Source organism: Phyllostomus discolor, chromosome 1 (assembly GCF_004126475.2).
Source record: "Phyllostomus discolor isolate MPI-MPIP mPhyDis1 chromosome 1, mPhyDis1.pri.v3, whole genome shotgun sequence".
NCBI classification, from domain to species: domain Eukaryota; kingdom Metazoa; phylum Chordata; class Mammalia; order Chiroptera; family Phyllostomidae; genus Phyllostomus; species Phyllostomus discolor.
The window spans coordinates 99,274,060-99,298,836 of record NC_040903.2 but is presented as its reverse complement, the minus strand read 5'-3'; the positions used below and the strand labels follow the sequence as shown (position 1 = coordinate 99,298,836).

The following is a 24,777-nucleotide window of genomic DNA, read 5'->3' as shown; positions in this document are numbered from 1 at the left end:
CTTTGGGTTCACAGTAAGTCCAGTGAAGCCTGACCATGCCAAGAAGGCTTCCCTTGTGTTTACTACTTGATGTGAAAGACGTGGATGTGTGAGAACAATTAGCTGGAAGTGGCACCTGGTAGGAAAAACAGCTATTGGCGAGACATAAACAGCCACTGGCATAAGAAAAATAATCTCAGCCCTACTGAGGACTCTTGCGTGATCTAACTTATCCATGAATGGCATTTATACTCTTGGAAACACATGAGGTTTGATTTTGCCAAGAATGAATGTCTAAGTATACAAGTTACATAATGGCAGCACTTAGGATACCATTTTAGTTCAAAACAGCGTGCATTTATACACACAGGGTAGCTGAGGGAGAGTATGGCCCTTGGAAGTTTTGAAACCCCTTTGGGTGGGTGGGCTGGATTGGGAGTAAAAGGGAGAAAACTGTACTTGAACAATGATTAAAAGAAAAAAAGAAAAAAAAGAAACCCCTTTGAAAGTTCATTAAATCATTTTTTGAGATTTAAGGTTCATAAATCTTGTACCCTTCCTACTCTATAGTACCTTGATGAATTGAAGTCAGATTCAAGGAGGCAAAAAGAAATCCAGTTTATGGAATCAGTTTTACTAATGGTTAAGTGGTATTGGAAGACAAGACGGGACTTTATCTCCTGGAATCTTGACTACAGGATCCTGATTTCACCCAGGAGTAGGCAGACAGGCTGGAACTCCACCGCACACACCTAAATGTTCCTGGAAAAGAGGCAGCTAAGCCCAGACATGGGACAATGTAAGCTGGAATATAGGTGGTTCATGCCTCCATAAGAGCTGATGGCCCCATCCCCTTATGCCTTCCTGTATTTTTCATGCACACCAAGCTCTCATCACTCTCACCAAGCAAGAGCAGAAGCATGTACACAAACACACATGCACACTGCTCTGCCATCAAGAGCAGGAAAAACCATTGTTTCTGATGACCTACAGGTACTGTTACTTCTTTGGAAGTTCTACTTTCATCGTAAAATACTATCAGCTCCACTGCAGATTCCTAGCAGAAATGTGCCACCCTGAAAATCAACTGATTCTAAACATCTAGAGCTAAAAGAACAATTACAACAATGGCAAAAGCAATAACAACAGAAAACAAAGACAAATTTTTAATCTATATTATGTTTATTATGAAAGTGAAATGCAAAAATCATGTTTAAAATTTTTTCAAGGGTAAAGCATAATTGAATTTTGTTCATTCATCCATATAATTCCAAAGTCTTGATCTATCCTTATGTAAATCATAACATTTCATCTATTTTCTAGGAAATAGAATTTAATTGGTAGGTCAATTTCTGGAAGATTGGGGACTTTCTTGAATAAACCATTTTATGACCTTTGTATGTAGACATTGTGAAGACATAATTTTACATTCTAATATTGATATATTCATAAATAGAACTTCATTGTGGTATTACTATTTCTTCAGTAATTTAAGTTCCACTACACTTTGTCTTTCTCTGCTGAGTATTTACAAAGATAAGTGACTCTCACACTGACAGCTATAACTTTTTTGGGGGGAGACTTAAGTTAATACACATTGTCCAAAATAATTATATAAATTTATTTTGTAAGCAACAGTAAATATTGACAAACATCAAGATTTCAGGTATGCTGCCTTATAAACAAGTATGTGTTTGTAGTTAAAAGACATGGTCAGCTATGATTGTTAACTGTAGTGTTCCTGTGGTTGGTTAACCTTTCATTTTTATCAAAGACATAATGATGGCCCATTCATTCTCTAAAACATGAATATATATTAAATAGTATCATAAACTTTCTACTGAGAAGTGGTTATATTTGCCACTCATTTGTTCCATTCATATCTTCAACCTAATAACCAGCCAACATATGTTTGTGTCAAGGAATTGGGGTCAAATCATATTAGGTTAGGAACCAGATCAGACTTGATTCTAATAGTGTATTTCCTTTCAGAAGAAATGAGAAAAACTCAAACAACATCAATTCGCAGATTGAAATCATGATAAGTTGAAAAATGTTGTCCAGTGTTGACCTTTGCTGGCTAATGACTCTAATCTTGTTATTGAGTCCACACAGTATCACCTGTTGTCAATAATAGTAGTTTATTTGAGTCCACCTGAGGTACTCATATTTGCTTATATTCCATTATCCTACTAACATCATCTGTAATTAAAGCAAGTTTTTTACTCTAGATTTCTCTTTGGTATGGCTAAACACTGTTTTGCTGATCTCAAGAGAAAAATGTCTACAATCATTTTTCATTTCATGTGATTAAATGTTCTTGAAATTTAGGGATATACCTCTAAAAAATATAGGGCTTTTATCAGCCTGTGCAAATAAACACACTAATAAATGTACAAATAGGATCTACAAAACATAATTGGTTTCTTCAGTGTTTGTCATTTTTACATATAAAATTAGGTGCTTAAAGAAACATTAACCATTTGGGTACAGTATGTGGTCCAGTAAGATGCTAACTGTGATCTTTGTGGACCAGCCAAGACTTCCTAATTTTTTAAATCAGCTACCAGGGAATAACACCATTTAATGGAGAGCCTCTGACCCAATACTAATATGTGTGAAGCAAAACAGTCATAGAAAAATGCAGTTTTTGATTGGTTGTCTTATGATTTACTTAAATATACCAGTATGAATAAAATGCATTTGTATGCATGTATATGTGGATAAGCTATTTACAGTATGTTATGTGTACATTTTTATGTGTAGAAAATGAAAATACACATTGATTAGCCCTTTTGAGGCTTTTGAATAACTGTTTCTTCTTCCTGCTGTCCTATAGCTGCTTTGAGGATTGAGAAAATTCATACGAGGTATGTACACAATCACACCCATAGTATGTACATCCTAGTCACACACTTAATACAGAGAAGATGTGTGAGGAATGTAAATCATCCCAGTGGTCAAAGAACTGACCTTACCTGTGACTAATGGCATGGTTAATTAGCCCTGGCATATTTAGTAACATGCCAATGTACAGATTACTATATTCAGCCTTTGTGATAATTAAGTTATCTACTCTTGAAGAGAATTAAAAAAACCCAACAGCCCTTTCTGACCTTCAAAAAGAAAAGGACTGTTACTGAATACACATGCACACTTTTTCTGGCTTTATTCGCTTTTGTACATGTGCCTTTATGACAGAACTTGGCCTTAAAATGGAATACAGCATGTTATTTTTCTACACATAAAAAATAGAAAACCAACCACTCACAGACTGTACACACTTACAGAATGTATTGACATACCACAACCAGCTACAGTATTATGCACAACATATTGTTCACAACATAGTACTACAGCAGAGATAAATACATTTAGAAATTTAGTAATTGTTAGTATATTTCTTTCTTGAGTTTTCAGGCCCCATTGACCTTTCTTAACCTCAGTAAAGATATTTCAAGATGCCCTTAAAACAAGAATTAGTCTCCCTTCTCCTGTAGGGATTCAGGAGCATGACTACAATACTGCAATCTCCTGGTTTACCAACATCATTTTAAGATATGATGGAAAACAATATAAAAAATAGTTTCCTCAAAGATGAAGTTAAAATGAATGTTAGGGAATCTAATCTAAAGTCATTAAAAGATACTGATAAACCTGGGCAAGCTCGCCTACACATTCAATATAGTTTGCTCTGTACATAGCCTTTATATAATATTAAAAGCAGTGATATGAATCAGAAAAAAATTGTGTAACTGCTTAAAAGTTTTTCTGAAGAATAGACAATTTAATTTTTAAAGTAACAAATAGTAATGCTAACAGCAATGTCAAAAAGCAAGCTACAATTTTCACTCCAGAAATAAGTGGATGACATTCCCACATCTTAAGAAATCAAAAAAGAAGTTGGCATTTCTCCCCCATTTAATTCTCTTTAACACACTTACATTACTTGGGTATCTCTCACCATAATAATTAGCATGCTGGTTGATCAGTACCTTTTTCTGAAGTGCAGATTATGTGACTTTTATTCCTACTGTTTTGCAGCCAGTAGACTTTGAGTTTGAACCCGAAAAGATACTTGATGAAGAATTGGCATTTAGGAATGCCCATCTAGAGCATCATTTTCTTTCTGTAAGGCATTTTATGAGGCCCCTTTTGCTACAAGTACTCATGTTTTAGTTATTTTACATTTGGGAATCCACTTTTTCATGGCTGAGGCTGGTAATCCTCCAGGCAGATTTCATTGCTTTTCTACATGCAAGCGTCCAGGAACAGTAATGGCCATATGTTTAACTTCTCCAGTTCAACAAACTTTCTGGTTGGAGCTGTCTCGAGTGTTAAGCTAGTGAGATTTTGGACTCCTTTTCTGTCTTGGCTGTTAGCCACATCCCTAATAATGCTCACTAGTGCTGAGCGTCTCTATGAAGCTTGTAAACAAGCTTTTCCAGCAAGGAAGGAGAAATGATGCCTTTACTTATTTTAACCTGTGGGTTCCAGTCAGTGTTCATGGAGCAGACCATAATTATGCAATGGTGTGCCCATAGTAGGTGCACTTGCTGGTATAACTGCCTCTTTTGGCACATTATTGCTTGGCTTTGATTTCATATTCAACAGTCTTTATTCTGGTGATTACTATCTGAGATAGCTGGAACTTAAACAAAACAAAACAACCCCCCCCCCAAACTTGTAAATAACGTCTTGTTGCACCATTCTGGCCTCCACAGTCATTTCACCAAGGCCCATGGTTACTTAAATGTCCTTTAAAATTATCATCACCATGATTACCTAAGACCCAACAGTAATTTTTCAGGATAGTTTGTTATTCTATTGACATACATATACAGATGTATTGGATTTACTCAGAGAGGTTATCTGGTTGTGGCAAGTGAGTAGGTTAGCTGGTGAATGTTCACAGTTGAAAGTAGTTGTAATGACCTCTGACAGATGTCACTGATTACTTGTGAGACAGAATTTTTCCACCTTCATCCATTTCATTTATGTCCTTGGTCACTGCAAATCAAGTTTATTTGATTTCCGTAGCCAAGGAGAATTTTTTTCCGGGACTGGGATAAAGTTCATGGAAATCTGTTTCAATATTTACAAGACTATTTTTTACCCTTTTGCAAAAATGTCTAAAATTTTGTAGGCATCCTTAAGCCTATGTGTTTGCACAGATGACATTTATAATTACCCAGCCAGTTTCAGGAGGGACAGGAGATTCGGCATATCACTTGTTACATGCCAAGTGGCAGCAGCTGACCGACAGTTGGAGAGATTCAACCAAAGTGGCCAAGCACAAGGAACATTGCTTACAAGAAACAAATGCTCAGAAATGACTATAACATAGTAAAATCTTTTTCATAAAGACTTCTGATTTACTGTATAGACAAAACAAGGGTGGGGCCAAGATGGTCAACTCATTTATCCAATATGTTGCTGAGTTCACTGTATTTTTATCACAAAGGGAAATTCACAGACCTCATCTCTCAAATACCATTTAGGACAAAGCGGGAGAGAATGGGCAGCATCTTCTCCATGGCAGCATTGTAGATGATTAGTAAATCAGGCAGGTAGAGGCCTCCAGAAGACTGCAAGTGCCCAATTTTTGGTAAAAACACATTCATATATATTCGAACCTCATTCTAATGCACTGTTTTTCTTTATACTGATTCTTAAAAAGTAGACAAGGGATATGGTGAATTATATGGTACTAGAAATGGACAAATTTAAAAATACTTGCACAATATGTTGGAGGAAGTGAAGACAATTTCTTACATTTAGGCAGTAAAACAGTAACAGAGTGGATACAGCAAAGATCCAACAATTTACATTAATAGCATACTCACACATATCTTCTGTAAACAAATTTTAAAGTCATATCATAGTATATTCTTCATGTGGTATGTACAAGTATTCCCAGAATGATAGGGACTCCTCTTAGGCTTTCTATTTTAAGATGTCAAGCTGAACCCTATTAATGATTTGGTTCCAAAATTCAAGCTCTCAGGTATATGTTACACATGCATATTCAGTCCAATTTATTTAAATTTCAATATTTAACCTATAGCATGGAGAACACTGGTATCTGAAATAATGAGTATTGGGTAATGCTAAAGATTAAACACCATAAAAATCAAATAATATTCAATATGGCTGAATTTGTCAAGGTAGGAAATCATACTCATATATTTTATTACTATTTCATTTAGACACAAACAAAAAGGTTTCTAGTTAATTTTGACCTAACAAAATGTTCAACTTATGCCACTGGTCCAAAACACACAGAGGTTAACTAGGATCTTACTGTATGTATAGTAGCTGGTGTTTGCATTAAACCCAATAATCCAGAAAGACATACTTAGAAAAGCACTGAAGATAAACATATGACAGCTGAAGGGATAACATTTTCTTGTCATCATAAAAATAGAAAAATCAATATTTAAATTAAAAATTCTAGTATTCACTGGGTAAGCTGGACAGTATCTTAAGATTTTGAATGTTTTATTATCTTCCAGACATGATGTTCTAACTCATCTCCCTTTTATAGTTAATATTTAATATTTATTTAATTAATGAAACATTTCCTTCATTTATTTCAACAACTAAAATGCACTAAAAAGAACTAAAACATACCCAAAATAATTTAAGGACAAAAACAGACAACTTTCAACCCAATGTGTGCCATGCAGGAGGATAGCCGAACAAGTCCGAAGAGCCCGCCCGTCACTGACACTGTTTTGCAGCCCCACCTGAGAGAGCCTAAGGCATCCTGCATCGTGTCCTGAATGTCTGCGCTGTGTCATGGAGAAAAGTGGGGGTGGATTTTCAAATCCAGGTGTTTTATGAGAGTACTTAGGGAATCGTGATGTAAAACCATGGTTGTCTTGAACAGGCTCCTATCTTATCCATTTGAGAATCCATTTCTGTAACTGTTTTTAAAAGCCTTTCTTCTACAAGATCCAAAAGAAACAAAATGAGAAAGCTTTTGTAATATTTTGTGACAATCTCTAGAGCATGGCAGAAGTAAAAGTTAAAAAATTAAAAAATTAAGAAGTAAAGGTTAGTTACAGCACCCCCCCCCCCCAAAAAACCCAACCAACCAAACAAACAAACCCCATTTAAATTAACCACCTCAAACATTAAATTTTACTATGAGAGGGAAAACTAAAACATGAAATTTAGTTTTAATTAATTTAATTTTAAATTCATTTAATGTGCAACAGATGCCTATGACTCTTTTAGGCCTTTGCCTCATTTAACTATTTATAAATCATGTGATTACTACAAGTAACTCATGAAAATAAATATTACCAGATGCTAAATTCTTCCTTTTCTCTTATTTTAATGCAGGAACAGCCTGTTCTAGCTACTTCGCGGCGGAGGATCACCTGGGGCCCACCCAGCTGGAGTGGGTACTGTTGACAGCTGCCACTGTGTACACAGGGTGTTCTCTGTGTGCACGCAGCGTGTATGCCAACGTGTGAGGGAGCACAGCCAGCGAGTGAGATTACATCCTGGAAAAGGCATTTCTGAAGGAAGTGAAATGAACATTACTATAAATGGATATTTAAGGCCAAAAGAGAGGTTTAGATCAAATCTCTAATCATTAATAGTAATTTGATTTCTAATTTGATGGTAATTTTTACTTTAGACAGCATTCTTAACAGAGGCCAATTGGTGAGAAACTGAAAGATGTATCACTGGAAAATTCATCATGAGCTCCAGTAGAACCACTGCTAAGCACCCTTCCCAGGCTCTGAGAATGCTGTGACCATGGCCAACTCAGGCAGCTCTAATGTACAGGCCAATCGCTTTGAAGGAAATCAATGGCTATTTCTAATTTATTTAGGTTTGCCCTGTGTAGCTTGTGGTGTTAAAGTTCAGGTATGATTTCCCCCATATGTTCAGCATCTGCAAAAGAGAATCAAGATAGAAAAAAAAAAGCCGGAACAGAAATTTCCCATTTTCATGTAAAAATGGCATTTATGAGTCTCCGGGAGAGAGGCTACATGGCCATCTGTCTCATCTAGGGGAATGAGTTTAGAGAAGGCAATCTGATTTTCTGAGTGCAAGGTGGTGAGCAGTGTTCTCCCTACAACGAATGCAGGAGGGGAAGGCTTTCCTGGGCCCTAGCTCATTCCCCTCTTTCACACTACCCCAATTCTGAAGCCACTGCTGGTCATCCTACCCCAGTGCCCTTGCAAGACACTTGTGGGTCCTACGGACATGGGCGATTTCTGCAGACATGTGGGGGCTGAGCTCAGACAGGTGCCTATGTTCTCAAGGACCACAGCTCAATCTGTGTTTTAGTAAAGGCCTCTCTTTTACTGGTTTTGAAGGATGAGATATGGTGGTATTTCTCTTAAAGTCAGTAAGTTTGCAGAGGTTACCTTTTTGCTAAAGGTTAAAAACCTAAACATTTACATGGCATTAATCTAACTTACAAAAACTGTAAGGAAGCTTGTGTTCTATTTGCTGTTGACTACATTTTCTATTAGAAGCCACTGAACCAAATCAAAAGAAAAACACGAACTGCATCCTGTTTACAGGAGTCTAAATTAAACATATTGTTTTTGTTACTCAGGAAACTTTCCTTTCTTTAACACAGAAGGAAGAGCAACTGTCAGTTAATACTGCCAGTAGAATGTTTTGGAGAACACCTGTACAACATAAACTTTAGTATTATCAATTACTTGATGACTCTTTTCAAGAATTTGGTGACATGTGCTTCCTCTAGGGTCAGGAATTATGAATTTAATCTGGTCAGAATCACAGAGATGCCCTGTGCCTTCAGTGTGGGAAAATCTCTCTCTGTCAATTCATGTTTTATGTGGGCAGTGTTAATATTCAACAGCATAGCTAATTTTCCTAATATAACTTTCTTAAATTTATTTAAAGGAATAACAAGGTTTATAAAAATGATTATCTATAGATGCTTATAAATATAAATTCATATTTGGTATTTTATGGATTTAAATGCTTTTACTTAATGTCATCTGGCCTAGGAATGAGTCAAATTTGTTTCAATTGTTTACATCATAGTTCTTATCGGCTACTTAAATTTTGTGTGGTAACAGCATTCTTATTGCAGTAGGACTAGGAAGTACAGCCAGCAGTTTTGCTAATAGTGTTTTTGGTATTTTTAACACAAAGCAAGGGTTGTGATGGAAATACCATAGTGTGATAAATTGAGCCAGTACTGCAAAATGACACATGTATAACGATACTGCTGATTTTATAAGCAACAGCATATTAAAAAAAATCCAGTGAATCTATTTCCTCTTAATTAAGGTCATAAAATTTCAGTGAAGCTTGCTTTTCTCTTGTTCTTTCTGTCACATCAAAATGATATTTTAGTTTATGAATCTCTAATCAAAGGGCCCAACAATTCTTAACAGTAATTTCCTATAGTTAATACTCGCTTTCTCTTCCGCGTCTCTCAGGAAAAAGCTAAGTAAGCCTTGACATAGACGGACACTTATGATGACCCTCAGCGCGTTGGAGGGTTCCCACACTCGTTCCCTTTCAGTCTAACACCGCGGAAGGGGCAGGACGCACGCAGCAGTTGGGGCGTCGGAAGTTCTGCAGCATGGACTGGAGAACGCTGTGCTGCCTGCCTTTGAGCTTTTTATTTGAAGAAGTATCTGAGGAAATGGATCTCCGGGTCTGGCTGCCCTGCGCTTTCGCTGATTTCTCGTGTTCCCGGATTTGTCTCTGTAAATGGTTCTGGATGGCGACACCCAGGGACTCCGGGTCCAGGGAAGCGCCATATACCTCCCAGGTCATGCCCTGCTCGTCCCACACCACGTCTCTGACGCGCTTGGACTGTTTCAAGTGCAGCTTGGAGTCAGCGCTAAGCTGCTTCTTCTTCTCTCCCGGAGTGAGGCCCACCTGCGCGGCAGCCGCTGTCACGTTTAACTTTTGCTCCTTGAGAAACTCGCTGACCCGGCTGCCCCTGCGTGGGCTGGCTTTGACCGAGCGAGAAGGGGTCCTCTTGCCCGAGCTAGGACTCGAGTCACCCATGGAATCAGATGGCAGGCTCAGGCTGGTGGCTGTCTTGGTCTGCCTATTTTCTTCTAGGGTGCCCTCCTGGCTATTTCTAACTGGGGAGGGCGTGGGATGCGCAGCTGACTCTGCGCCTCCACTTTCTTGAGATTTAGGATTGAGCAGTAGGGTTTTGGTGTCTGCCTCTGCCTTCCCATCTAAAATACCCGTGCCCCTAGATTCTGGTTGTTTTGCTATCTGAAGAGATGCAGGCTTCTTCTCTCTTGCATCTCCTTTATTAGTGGGATCCGAGCTTCCTAACTGCTCAGTTTTGATGGCAGGGACGCAGGAGTCAGAGACTTTGCAATCTGGGGCTGTTTTGTGGTCACTTGTGGTTTTCCTGGCAAGCTCAGATGACTTAGTTTCAAATTTTCCAAATCCATGACTGGTTTCATCTTGATTTCCTGCATGGATAGAAATCTGGTCAATAAGGCTAGCTTTCAGGGAGCTAGAATTAGTACCTGAAAGCTGTTTAGAGGTGGGCTCTGCCCTCGCTGGGGTCATTCCTGTTGACCTCCCATCTTCTATGCAGGTATCCTGAGCATTACTGGATGCCACAGTGATTGCTGAGGTATTGAGGACCTCACCTGGTAGGCTCACCAATTTACTATCCTTTTGGAAAGCTGTGGAAACAGCTGTGGCTGCCTGGATGTGCACCTCTGGCATGATGCCAAGGTGCTGCCCCGACGCCTGGGGGCCCAGGATGTTGACTGACAGCTCCAATGTGTTGCTCCCGCTGCTGTGGCAAATGACCTGCAGCTGCTCTTGTTCCAAACACTCAGGAGCAGGTGTTTCCTTTAAGAATTCAGGGAGGATGCTGGGGCTGGTGGAGACGGATCTGCTCTCGACACTCACCACTGCCTGCACCTCAGCATCTTGCTGAGCCCTGTTGGGAACTTCCTTGATCTCATCTTCAGCTTGGTTGGTCATCGTACTTGCTTCTTTGAACCTTGACACCTGATGCTGTGCTGGTGGAGGCATCTTCTCTGGATCTGGAGGAAACGTTGAATCTTTGCTAGTGAGGTGGGATGGTTGAGGTGTCACAGAAGTCAAGGCCTGGGTGTCTGAGGTGGTGGCAGAGGGTTGTTTGTTCCATGAACATCCATCTCCTCTTGTTGGAGATTCCCAGGACCTTGTCTTAGAGTCGTAAATGGCTCCCTGACTTTCCCCTTTAGGCCCGCCTATAGGAGAGGAGGCATGACTGAACACGCTGGCTGCTGGATTTGCAGTTTGTACCATTCTCTGGATTGGTTCTTGAGGGGGAAAATCACAGGGCACTTGATCTTTGCTGCTGCTACAAGTGCCTCCCACAGGACAGCTTGACTTCTCAGGCTGCTCCCCATCTGAGGTTCTCTGTGATTTCCCCAGTGTATCTTCAGATCCTGATGGGGCGCTGGCATTGGGCTGCTCACCTGGGATGACCTGGTGGGTGTGCTGACTGGCTGGCATTGTAAATGCTGCGTGTGTAAGATCTTTAACTTCTGTAGAACACGGGGCTGTTGCTGTGGTCTTGCTGTTTCCTGGCAGCTGGGTATTGCCAGGGGAGTTGAGTGTGGAAGATGCTTTCTCTACCTCATTGAAGATGCCAGGAGAAGACATGTCTGGCTGGGTGGTCTCATGCTCACAGGCCTGCATCAGGGCCCCAGAAGCTGCTCTGGGACTGAGGTCTGGTTCCGTAGGCTTGCTGGGAAGGCCATTGGTGTTCTTACACAGAAGGGCTGGTTGCAGTTGAGGTGAGGCAGCCTGCACCTCTCCTAGACCCTCTTCTTTTCCAGAAGCTGTGATCAGGGAAGTTTTAGCTGATCTTAGAGGGTCAGGTACAGTCCCCATGGAATTTCTCGTCAGGAAACCTCAGAGCACTCCCCTGAGCAGTGCTCCCACTGGGAAGCTGTCGTAGCTCAGAGCAAAGACACAGTCAGGGATGGGTGATTCCTCCGAAGGACCGATCTGCAAGTCAAGGAAACAGCAGCATTAATACGGTACAGCATTTAACAATGGAAAACACACCTGTCATTTGTAGATCTCACAAACACATTAAATCTTTTCTCCCCAAATTTGTTCATTTAAAAATATAGAGATCTTGGAAAGTAAAGTTTTGGAAAAATATTTTAAGTATACAGGTATTATTTTGATATATCAGCTTCTTTTTGCATCTCACTGCTGTCAGGCAAATAGGTTTTTAATTGTTTACCTAAGCATTCATAACTACCTTACAAGTCATTTGTGTAATCTGATTAACCAGATTCAGAAAATCCTGTAAAGCTACTGTGATCAAATCAATAAGCATTAAAATAGGCCTAAATAGACATGTGAAATAGAATATTGAGAAATAGATCCACATATAAATGAGTATTTGATATGTAACAAGAGAGGCATTTCAATTTAGTGGCAAAAGGATGGATTACTTAATGTAAAGGACTGGCAAACTGTTTATTCATCTGGAAGAAAATGAAATCTTTATCCTACATCAATTCCAAATATAAACCCTAGATGGATTTAGATGGATTAGAGGTTAAAATATAAATAAATAGAAAACAAAAAGATACATACATACACACATAAATAAATAAATAAATAAATAAATATTCTGTAAGAGAACCTAGGAACCATACATATAATATAGGGACAGGGAGGTTAAGCTTCCTTTGGAAAGGCAGAAAATAGAGAAACTGTAAGAAAAATGTAACCATGTATGTCTAAATAAAATTTAAAATCTTACATGGCAAAAGATACTATACACAAAAACAATAGGTTTGGGAAAAAAGTTTGCAACTTTAGAAGAGAAGCAAAAATATAACAGCAGAAGCTGTTAAAAACGTACAAGGAGACAACATGTCTCATTGCAAAAATGGATAAAGAATATGAAAATACAATCTGCAAGACAGGAATCAACATACTCTATAAACTTATAAAAGATGTTCAGATTCATTTGTAGTCAAAGAAATGCAAACATGTAACAATTAGATTTTACTTTACAACCAATTACACTTGGAAAAACTTTTTAAAGTACTAACATTATAGCCTGGGGAGACCTAGCTAAAGAAAGCATTTTTACAAATTGTAGGTATAAATATGTGTTGTTATAGCTTTCTCCCAGTGAAGCAGTTCAGTTTTTAAAACTAAAAATACACATATTCTTGACCCTGTGATCCCAAATAGAAAAGACATACCAGAAAATATATATACACACACATCCTCATATATATATATATATGGTATGTAAACATATATGTATATATCTATGTTTATTGAGACACTATTTGTATAGGCACAAACCGAAAACAAACTGATCTCCATGAATAGGGAAATGGTAGAAAAAATCATGCTCTACTGTAGAGCATTATGCAACCATTAAAGGAAACCATTCATTAGGGTGTAACTTTTCACTTGAGAGAGATTTCCCCAAGGAGTGGTTAAATGAGAAAAGCAAGGTACAGAAAAGAGTATATATGTTTTTATTTTTTTAAAGCAATGACTTAAAACATTACATATGTATATGTTGTGTGTGTATACAGACATGTTTGTATATGATTATATAAATTCTAAAAATATTTGGAAGAAGACATATTAGGTATTAAATGGAGGGAGCGTGATGAGTTGGAGAAAGGGAAAGAGGCATGGAGGGACCCAAAGTTGGGAAAATACTGAGTTTAAAAAAGCATATCTAAAAATTTATTTCTGTGCCTTTATGTATAAACATTTTTAAGAGAAAAAATCAGTGAATGACTGTGTTTTGGTATTACCTCTATTTCTCATAGACACTATGACCTCATGCTAATCATTTAGTCTTTCTGGACCCTTAACTAACTTATTGGCAAAATGAAATATATAATTTCAAAGGACCCTTCTTGTTCCATGTAAGGATCTTATGTATTTGCATGGGATGGATAAGAAATCAAATAGCACAGTCTTAACTCAGGCAATAAAGGGTCAAAATAAGGTAAAGGCAAATTTGGTTGGGCCCAGATTTTGAAAATACATAGTTTTATCTTTTGGTTCAATGTTATTTGGCTGATCTACAGTCACATGAAATATCACAATGAATCCAACTTATTTTCTCCCCAAGTCAGCTTTTCCCTCTAATTTCGTTATTAATGATAATTGGTTTGAATAGTTTCCCATCTTCGGTTTTGACGACGTTCTGCTCATTCAGACCACTTCCCCAGGTACGCATTCCTTCTCTTTCTTACTGGAATTCTCTGTTGTATTCACGTTCCCCTTCTTTTATAACTGTCTTTCTAATTCTTTTCCTCTCACTCTCTGCCCTCCTCATCCTGAAAAAGTTTATTCATTCTTCATGGGCCCGCTTAAACTCCATTTACTTTCTGAAGGTCTCTGAAAATTTCAAGTCATAAAAAAATGACTCTCTCTTAAAAATCCTGCAGCTATGGTCATCTGTGTCCTTTGTATTATGCTTTTTATGCAGTTTTTGTATTGTTGTACCTTGTATAAATGGCTCATTTATCCAAAACTACTTCAAGCCCTAGGAGGGAAGGAGGCAAGCTTTTGATTCTTTTCTGTTTACAGGACATAGTGAAGGATCTTGTGCATGAAAAGGTATTAATTGATCCCTTTTCCCCCCAAAATGGCCACTATTAATGCCCTACCAAACTTCAAAATAATAGGAAATTTAAACCTATGGCATGAAATATAAATGAAAACACAATAAAAAAGAGTGCTATGTTTGGAAGTAAAAAATTGTTGTATGTTAATTATTAAACTTTACGTTTCTGTAATTTGGGTTTAGACCAGGGGTGTCAAACTCATTTTCACCAGGGACCACATCAGCCTCGAGGTTGCCTTCAAAGGGCTGAATGTGATTTTAGGACTGTGTAAATGTAACTACTCCTTCACTAGGAGCAAGGAGTTTGGCACTGTTGAGGGTAGAAACAAGGTGCCAGGCCAGATAAAACAAGGTGGAGGGCCTTGTGTTTGCCACCTGTGGTGTAGACAATTAAAAATAAGTATACTAGACACCTGCTACCAAAAGCTGGAAGGTCTCGTAAAGCCAGGAATACAGAATGCCTCCTATGTCATATGCCTGGAGCCAAGAAACCTGGTTTGCTAAAAGGGCTATAAGTTTTGAATAGTTCAAATACCAACCAGAGGCCATTAATAAGATTTAACCTCTAAGTTTTTCATGTTCAAAGTTCAGCAACTGGAAGTCGAAAGACTTAGAAGAAGATGAGGGGTTCTTAGTACCTGCATGAACTTCCCTTTCCCACAGAGAGCTAATTGTACTATTTATCTATGAAATGGCATCTTCCTCTGTTTGCTTTGTTAAAAAAAGGTTACATTACCCACCAGTTGAAGAATCAAAAAGAAAAGCCCAGATTGCTTGGCTAATACCTGTAATTAAAAATCTCTTGACTTATGAATAGATAGGAAGTCCACACCACTGGATAACATACTTGCTAATTTAATTGTCACAGCCTCTCCATGCACCCAGGAGAGACTGCCTAAGTCCTGAGACAGTAGTGCCTCCACTTCCTTGCCCCCACCCTGAGACTTTTCCCCTCCTCTCACCAAGTGAATAACAGAAATCTTTAGCCTCCAATAGGTTAGACATATCAAATGTTAAAAAAGTATAATTACTTGGTGGTTTGGAGTGAGAATATGTCTTTAAAGTCAACCAGAATAAAAAATACCAACCAGAGGCCATTAATAAGATTTAACCTCTAAGTTTTTAGAGGCTGCAAACAGGTGGTCCACATCCAGATGAATCCCTCCTCCAGGTGTGGTGTGTGTGTATGAATGTGTCCTGCATGGTTTCCATTCCCTCTCTTCTCTTCCCCTTTCTTTTCTTTCTTTGCCTTTTTGAATATAAGAGAATGTTCATAAAAATCAGATTTCTCTCGTTTCTCTTTAAAAACTTGGAACATATGCATTTCCAGGAAGCAACACTAGATGGCGCAGGTAAGGACTGTTTCCCTTCATGGCAGGACCCTCCAGGTGGCCCATGCCCCACCTGCTTTGTTTCGCTCCTTCACATGACTTATCTGGCCTCCTGTGGGTAGCTGAGTTTGAGAGCTTTGCTCGAAAAATACTGACAGAGTAGAATTCCCAACCTAATTTTTGGTCCTCTGAAGAGAATTTGGCATTGTGTTTAATTAAGTACATGGAAGCAGGGGCCAGAATCCTGGATTAGAGTATCCTTGCTTTTCTGTACTTGGGCAGATAACCTCTCAGAGCCCCACCTGAAGCTATAAATTGAGGATAACAGTAACAGGATTGCCTCAGTGGGATGCTGTAAGAAGCAGATTTAGCATTTAGAACAAACAGCATCTTAGCATATTTTAAGCACCTTGTGTTAGCTTTTTAAAAAACTTTAATATTTAAGCATTGATCTTTGTTAAAGAAAAATTATCCTGACATTTGTTAGAATGGTAAGGAAGACTATGTCAGGTGTCAAGATGGCCTCAGGAGGTGAATATGTTCAGTATTTCACTTTATGGCAGACTTTATTCTTTAATCTTCCATTTTGGCATTTAAGTTATTGTTAAATTTTCATGACTTTATATTCTCATAATAAACTGTTGTACTAAGGCATATTTATTTCTTTTTGATGAGAAATTTATCAGATATTTTAACCATTTTGAATAGTATGTCAAAGAGGTCTATAAACTCCCATGTTCAGTGCAGCACTATTCACAGTAGCCATGATATAGAGCCAACCTAAGTGCCCAGCAACAGATGAATGGATAAAAAATGTTATAAATACACACAATAGAATATTATTCAGCTATGGGAAGGAAGGAAATACTGCCATTTGTGACAGCTTGGTGGGCCCTGAGGACATTATACTAAGTGAAATAAGTCAAACAAATACTAATACTGTATAATATCACTTATATGTGGAACTTAAAAACCTCAAACTCATAAAAACAGTAAAATAGTAGCCACAGGGGGATGGGTGCATAGGGAGATAGAACAGATGATGTTTACTTGCAACAAGAAGTCCTGGATATCTAATGCAGTATAGTAAAATTAGACAATATTATATTATAATCACCAAACTCACTAAGAGACTAGAATTATCCAACCACTAAAAAGAAGTGATAATTATGTGATGTTATAGAGGTGCTAGTTATAGCTACAACAGAAATTATATTACAATATATCAAATTAATATGCTGTGTATCTTAAATTTATGCAATGTTACATGTCAAGTATATTTCAATAAAAAATTGAAAAACAAAAGACTCTCACAGGAAGGGACAGAGATCAGGCTTTGCTCCAAACACAGTAAGAACCAGTGGGAGGTTACAACCAAGGAGCAGGTTCAGGTTGGGGGCAGGCGGGGTCAATGGGTGGAAAACCACTAAGAGGAGGAGACATCGAGGGTAGGGAATTCTTGCTGAACCACTTAACAGGTTTCTTCTTGAAGGCTGGCCATGTGGTAACTGTTACCTGGGGTTTGGTGGGGGAATTTAATTGCCTATTGAGAATGATCAGATATCAAGGGTGAGAGGAGTCTGTCTCACTGGCTTAGCAGGATTCTTGCCAAAACTGGACACTGCAAGGACAGACATGGAAGCCCAAGATTATGGTCTAGTGCAGAGGACAGCTCAGAAGGGCCTGACTAAATTTTCATCCAATGGGGGTCTGTCATCTGCACTGGTGAACAGTGATTTCTTTATAGGACTGGCTATAGCATTATGAATTCTTTCTGAACTGGTCACAAAGTGAGTTTGTCCTTAAGTCTGGTGGCAACTGGACTCTGGATAGCAGGTCCCTTTGGTGCCTCTGCCCTTAAAATCATGAACAAAGATTTAAAGCCTTGTTTTGGCAATGTAGCAAACACACGCCTTCCTTTTACAAGGAAGGAAACTGAAGCCCAGATGTCAACTAACCTACTCAAGGCTGAATACCTATAATTCCCATTGAACAGAATTCTATTGAATGCAAATGCCTGGCTCTCTCTGTGATGATTTCTTTTCATTTGGAAAGAAAATGGAAAGGAATAAAAATTTTAAAAGTACAGGTGTTGACAAAGTAGGTTTACATCTGTGAGTATGCACACAGTTTATATTATTTATTAATTATTGTGTTATTTCCCATTAGAACAACTGTAAACCTACTTTTGCCTACCCTGGAAATATATGTGTCACCAGAAGAGAGGGAGCCTTCTTTTGGCAGGAGGTTGAAACTTGGGGGCAGCCTGGAAGGCTTTAACACTGACTACAATGACATTCACAACTGGCCACTGTATGAAAAGGCCTGGCTTGCTGAAGGCTGACACCACCATGACTCTTTCTGAAAACAGTGGGTTCTACTACTATGCCACACTGCCTACTTTCATAACAGACACCCACACTATTTGATAAGAAAGGCAGCAGGGAATCTTATTCCTTTGTGACTTGTACCAAAGAGAGGCTTGGCAGTCCTGGACACAAGGGGGCCTAAATCCTGCTGGTCATAGCGCTAATCCTCTGGGCAGCAATTACCTTTTCCCACTTCCAGACTGTGCCTTGCCAGAAGAAGGGCTGCAAGGTGTCACTGCACCTCTTCAGTGACATTGCACAAGTGTAACAGGGACCTAGGTGAATAGCCCTGTCTCCAGCGATCCGGCAGCAGCTTTTAGCCCTCAGATGGATGGTGCAAAGACACTTGGAGAACAGCGAGGCAAGGGGTAACAGACTATGGAAAAATGTCATCTATTGCCTTGGCTGGTGTGGTTCAGTGGTTGGCCATCGTCTGCAAATCGAAAGGTTGCTGGTTTGATTCCCCATCAGGGCATATGCCTGGTTGCAGGTTTGGCCTGGATGGGGCGCATAACAGAGGCAACCGATTGATGTTTCTTACTCACATTGATACTTCTCTCCCTCCCTTTCTCCCTCCCTTCCCCTCTCTCCAAAAATAAATAAAATGTTTTTAAAGATGTCGTCTTCTGTACTATGCTATTGCATTTGATCTGCTCCCTTTAATTGGGAGCCTTTTTCTAGATCGCTTGCATTCCGGCCCAGCAGGCCCCACCAGTGCACAGTTTTAAGGAGAGGTGATTCAATCCCAGGAAACACCCAAAGGCTATGAACAGCCTTTCTTTGAAAAAGTCACACCCTCTCACTAATAGCTGCCTCAAATGCACTTTTTGAAGATGTTAGCAGAGAAATCAGTTCTTCCCTCCCACTGTGTCCCAAAGCAAATCAGACTGGATGAAGAGAAAAGAAGCCTGCTTTGCCTAATGCCAATAACAGCATCTTGTGGACTTTCACTTGTAATGGCTACTTTAAAAAAGGCTCATGAGAAATGAGACGCATCCCTTCTTCCTATCCAGTTCTTCTTTGGTTCAACACTGTTCTAGAAGCATGAATACGGGGCTTGTTATCTCGTTGAATTCCATTGTAAGCAGGACTGGAAAAATAACAAAGAAGTAAAAAGGGGCTTTAACAAGCATGAAGACACCATACAGATCCTCCCTCTTTTATCCAGTGCAATTGGAAAACATGGCTTCTAAATTCACAACAGACTGGCACCATGTGGTGCAGTAAGCACTTATTTATTGCTTCCTCTATTCCAGATACTGTTCACTGTGTGGACATATTTAGTCCTCAGATTAACTCTATGAGCATACACCTACTATGAGTTCCACTTTGCAGATCTGGAAACCAAGGAAAGGTCACACAGCAGTAAGTGGTAGAGACCAGATTTAAATCTAGTTACTCTGGCTCCAGAGTCCACTCAGTTAACCCGCTTTGCACAAGGAAGAGATAGGGGCATTTTGGGGGTGAGGCAAACACAATGCCCTGAGCAATAAGCCTAATCAGACAATAGGAAAACAATAGAAAACTCAAAAAACATAACCTTGCCTTTACTAATTCAAACTAATAGAGGTAATCTAGGTAGACTTAAATGTACCTGCCTTAAAATGTTATAAAGCTTAAATGAAATAAGTTTGATTGTTAGCATGGTGTTTGGAAGAGAACAAATACACAATCATGAATTATTATTACTTTGACTACCTAAGAAGTACCTACCTAAGAAGGCAGGACCTGTGCGTATGTTTTATAGACAGCCCACTTTAAATGGCGCAACACTTAAATAAGTTTGTGTTCTCTCACGACCACCTGGAGACTGTCACTTAGACCCAGGGGTGTCCAACTTGCGCCTGAGGGCTGCATGTGGCCCAGGATGGCTGTGAATGTGGCCCAATGCAAAATCGTAAATTTACTTAAAACATTATAAGATTTTTTTGTGATCACCTGTCACAATGTATTTAATGTGTGGCCCAAGACAACTCTTCTTCTTCCAGTGTGGCCCAGAGATACCAAAATTTGGACACTCCTGGTAGAAGGAGAATTTTGTAGCTAACTTGAAGATTAACACAATAATGAGCTCTATGTATCTTAGATCATGTGGGAGACTGTTTTTTTTTCTCAGCAAAATCAGGACATATGTTTTAATAATCATAAAAGTTAACTCTTCAGTAGCTCCATTTGCCTTCTAAAGAGGAAATGATTAAAATACACAGTTGTTTTGTTATTTTCAACCTTCTCTAATCAAGCTGGCTCTTATCATTTACTTGGTTTGCCTGACATATTACAATGTTTTGCTTCTTTTGCAACTCAGCTTTGAAGGACTTTGATTGCAAGCCTATTCTAATTGCAAAGAAATGCACAAGGACCTCAGGGCTAACTTGCGGTTAAACAAGCCATTAGAAATAAACCAAGCAATTCTGCATTTGCATATTTTTTGCATTTGCATTTTAAAATACTGTGTTAACTATGATGAGATTTGCCCTGTATCCCAATTTTCTGCAGGATATATTTAGCATCACTCAGCCTTACAAAAAGTATTCTTGACCTTGCTTCATTCCTCCCTGACCTTGCTGATCTGCTGCCCTTTTCCGTGGCTGTCCCACTTACCCCGACACCATGGGGTCCTCATTAAACCCAGGCCTCCACTCCACCTGCTTTCTTTCTGGCAAAGGTGGCTTTGAAGTGCAGAGGTTGGCACCTAAGCAGAGACCCTGCTACCTGGCTTCAGGCTGAAAGCTTGTTAGCGATTTCTGCTTTTAGCTCAGGTCAGACACCAGCCGAGAGTCTCTTCTGTTCCCACACTTGGGTCCTTAATCATGTTGAACGATGGGAGAGTGTCTGGTGGTAGCACTTGCAGTGATGGATATGGATTTGAACAGGGAGCTGTGCACAGAGCTGGTCAGTTGTGGCTTTTCTATTCCCAGAGGACTAGGGGAAACAGAGAGAAGGCAACCTCTGCAAGGTTGACCTATTGTTCTTTGTAAGGAGGACCTATGAGTCTGAGAGAAACAGTGGGGGTGGGGCGCTCTGCTCTTGAGAATGAATGGTTTCCATGCTGAAGCCCAGCTCTCCTTTGGGTTTGGTCTCTGAGTTGTGATTTAAATAAAAAAAGAAGAAAGAGAACCAAACAACCTGTCACTGTCCTTGCTTTATAGCCTGTGAATCATTAATTTAGGCATCAGAAAGTACTTAAAAGTTTTGATTTTTGCCTTTTAGGAGATTTCAATCCATTTGAAGAGACTAGACAAATTCAGTCAAAAGTGATATGTGAGCAATATAGTATATAATTAAGTGGCTGATGCTGTGTAATAAATTACATTTTATAGAAGTTCAAATACTTCTTATTCAATTGGGATTGCCTGGTACAATTTTTTTTAGCAAGAAAAAATTGCCTGTGTAAGTCTAAATAAAAATCGACATTTTAAATTAAGAGAAAAGAAAAGCAAGAAGCATAAAAAGAATGGTCTTTGATTTAAAAAAATCCATTAAGTCACACTAGGATAATTAGGAAAAACTGTTAACATCCATTCATTCAATGATTGAGTACCTTCTTTGTGCCATACACTCAGGATATAAACATAAATAAGATACATTCATGTTTTTGAGGAGCTCACAGCTCCAGCAAAACACGGATTTCAATACAATATTAGTGTTGTAGAGGAAACAAAACACAAATGTCCTATGGAAACACAGAGAGAGGACATGTTATTTTACTCGGCATAGATTTTAGGTTAATGAAGGTGGAGAATCTTAAGGTTTGTAATATGTTATTTAAGGTGATGAGAAGAGGCAGATGTTTATCTAGAAGAGATTTTCTCATCTCCACACTACTGACATTTTGGACCAGGTAATTCTTTTGGGGAGAGAGAAGCAGGGGTGTAGTGTCCTGTGCATTGTAGGATGTTTCACAGCACTTATGCGGCTTCCCACCAGTGCCCACAGCACCTCCACACCCGGGCTCTGACAATGAAAAATGTCCGCGGACACTGCCGATATCTTCCGGGAGGCAAAACCACCCCCAGTTGAGGACCACTGAACTAGGAGATGAGTATATTCACCTCTGAAAGAAGAAAAAGCCCTGATAATGACAACCTGTGAGTTGATGTAAGAGAGTTTGAACTCACTCCACCTAGATAAGAATTAAGGATACAGTTTTCTCCTTTCAAGTCAGAGATAGTGCTCTGCCTACTCCACACGTGAGGATGCAGATTAGTATAGCTTCTAGCAGCGTTCCTCAACCTTTTTGGCACCAGGGACTGGTTTTGTAGAAGACTATTTTTCCATGGACGGGGTGGAGAGGACAGTTTCAGGATGATTCAAGCACATTACACTTAAGCTCACCCCTTGCCATGGGGTCTGGTTCCTAATAGGCCCAGACAGGCACCAGTCAGTAGCCTGGAGGATGGGGACCCCTGCATAGAGAACAATTTGGCAACATCTGCCAAAGATACATAGTCACATACACTTTGACTCAGCAATTCTACTTTAGGTACAAACCTTATAGGTAAATGTGCTAATTGATATATGTACAAGGTATACATTGCATAAAATAACAAAAGATTAGAAGCAATCTAAATGTCTATTAATAGGTTTAGGGAAGGGGTTAGCTACAAAAATTAGGGTATTACTTGCATATCATGGTATACTAAGCAACCGTATTTAATAATGAGGCAACTCTTTATGTATTGATATGGAATAGTCTCCAAAATATATTAAGGAAAACAATTAATACAAAAGAAAAACCTAATGATAATAAAAAACCCAACGATACAAATTAGTATGTTTAATATGCTGCCATTTGTATTAAAAAGGGAAAATGAATATCTTTTTCTTGTATATACATAAACTATCTCTGGGAGGGTAACTAAGAAATTGCTATCCAAGGAGGAGAACTGGGTGCGTGGAGGATAGGCCACATGGAAGTCTTTTTACTCTATATCTTTTAGTACTTTTTGAATTTTAAACAGTATGAATCTATCACCTACTCAAAAATAATAAAAAATTTAAAAGCTGGTGGTCGTCACTTAGGTGAAACCAAACATGCGTGCACCCTGAAGCTGTTCTGTCGGTGATGGTGGGTTTCATACTGGTCTCTCCTTCCACACTCTTTCCATCTGCTCTGCGCTCTGCAAGGCGGCTAGCCTGGTCATTCAACTAGTAAAAGGAAACCATAATTTCCTTATCCGTCAGGGTTATCTACAAGCTAAAAGCTAGGCAATGCAATTATTTTTCAAAGTCAACAGCTGAGAAATTCTTTTTAAAGTGATGTCTGTTGGGCCACAAAATAAAGTTTACTTAAGTTTCTTTTCCCAGACTCTCTGACTCCTATTTCTCAGTTGATTTCTTCCCCTACCCCCTTTTCTATTCTTGGTAGCTCCAGCGAGCAGTTGTTCCTCAAATCATACATCCCTCAAGTAGTAAATCTAAGGAAAAGCCAAATACTATGAAATTGGGTCAAAACATCAATAAAAGTGATTAAGAGGAATTTATTTATTTTTGTCTATATTTTGAGAATTGACTAACTATGTAGATATAAAGGTTAGAAAACATTTTCAGTGCCAGTTATCAAATCCACGGTTTCCGTCCCTATCAGGCTTCACCAAATGTCTCGGATCCCCCAGCACCGCAGCGTCATGCCTCTCGGTCTCGCGCTGCCAATTCTGAAGACTTGCTGCTAACGTGACTTTTCTAAAACATACAATTATGCCCCTTCTCCATGCAAAACCATTCTAATAGTTTTGCATTACCTGCAAAATAAGGTACCTTCTCCTTAGCATGATCTAAAAAAGGTCCTTCACTGTATCTGATCCATTTTTCTTTGAAGACTGATATCCTCTCTCATTATCATTTGCCAGCCCTTGTATGTTATTTATTTTTCTTACAACAAGCTTCAAAGATGAATCACTGTCTTGTTTTACAGGTGAGAAGACTGTCTCAAAGAAATCCAGCTTGCCAAAGGTATACCTTTAGTAAGTGGTAGGGTTGAAAATCAAAACCAGATGGGTCTGATTCCCAAACTCGACTGCCTCCAAGAGGACAAAATGGGAGGTAGAAACGAACCCATGGTATACGCAGGTAAAAGAGAAAAACAGCAAGTGGAGTAAACTTGAAAAGCACTTTAAAAAGATAATTTCTCCCTAGCCTTTCCTGATTACATCAACCAAACGTAATTGTCCCATCTCTTATCTCCTGTAGCAGTTTGTTTGTTGTTTACCAACCTCAGGGCACTTCTCACATTTTGCCTTATCCTCTGTTCTCCAGGCAGAGGGCACAGCTAGAGCAAAGGCAGGAACTTGTGGGCAAGAGCACAGAGTTCAGCCCTGACTGGTGTGGCTCCAATGGTTGGGCATTGTCCCACGAACTGAAAGATTGTGGGTTCGATTCTAGGTCAGGGTCTGTGCCTGGGTTGCAGGGTTGGTCCCCAGTTGGGGTACCTGCAGGAGGCAGTCTATATCGAAGTTTCTCTCTCACATCAATGTTTCTTCTCTACCTTTCT

General features: G+C 39.1%; 1 protein-coding gene across 2 annotated transcripts in view; it reads right to left on the bottom strand.

Annotated features, from left to right (window-relative positions):
* Positions 1 to 1,142: 1,142 nt before the first annotated feature.
* GPRIN3 (GPRIN family member 3) overlaps positions 1,143 to 24,777 on the bottom strand; it is a 67,790-nt gene continuing 44,155 nt past the window's right edge. For both annotated transcript variants that reach the window (XM_036026518.1, XM_028506924.2), the window contains one exon: positions 1,143 to 11,970. In XM_036026518.1, the coding sequence (XP_035882411.1) occupies positions 9,505 to 11,853 (2,349 nt within the window). In that variant the 5' untranslated portion in view covers positions 11,854 to 11,970 and the 3' untranslated portion in view covers positions 1,143 to 9,504. The remainder of the gene's footprint in view (positions 11,971 to 24,777) is intronic.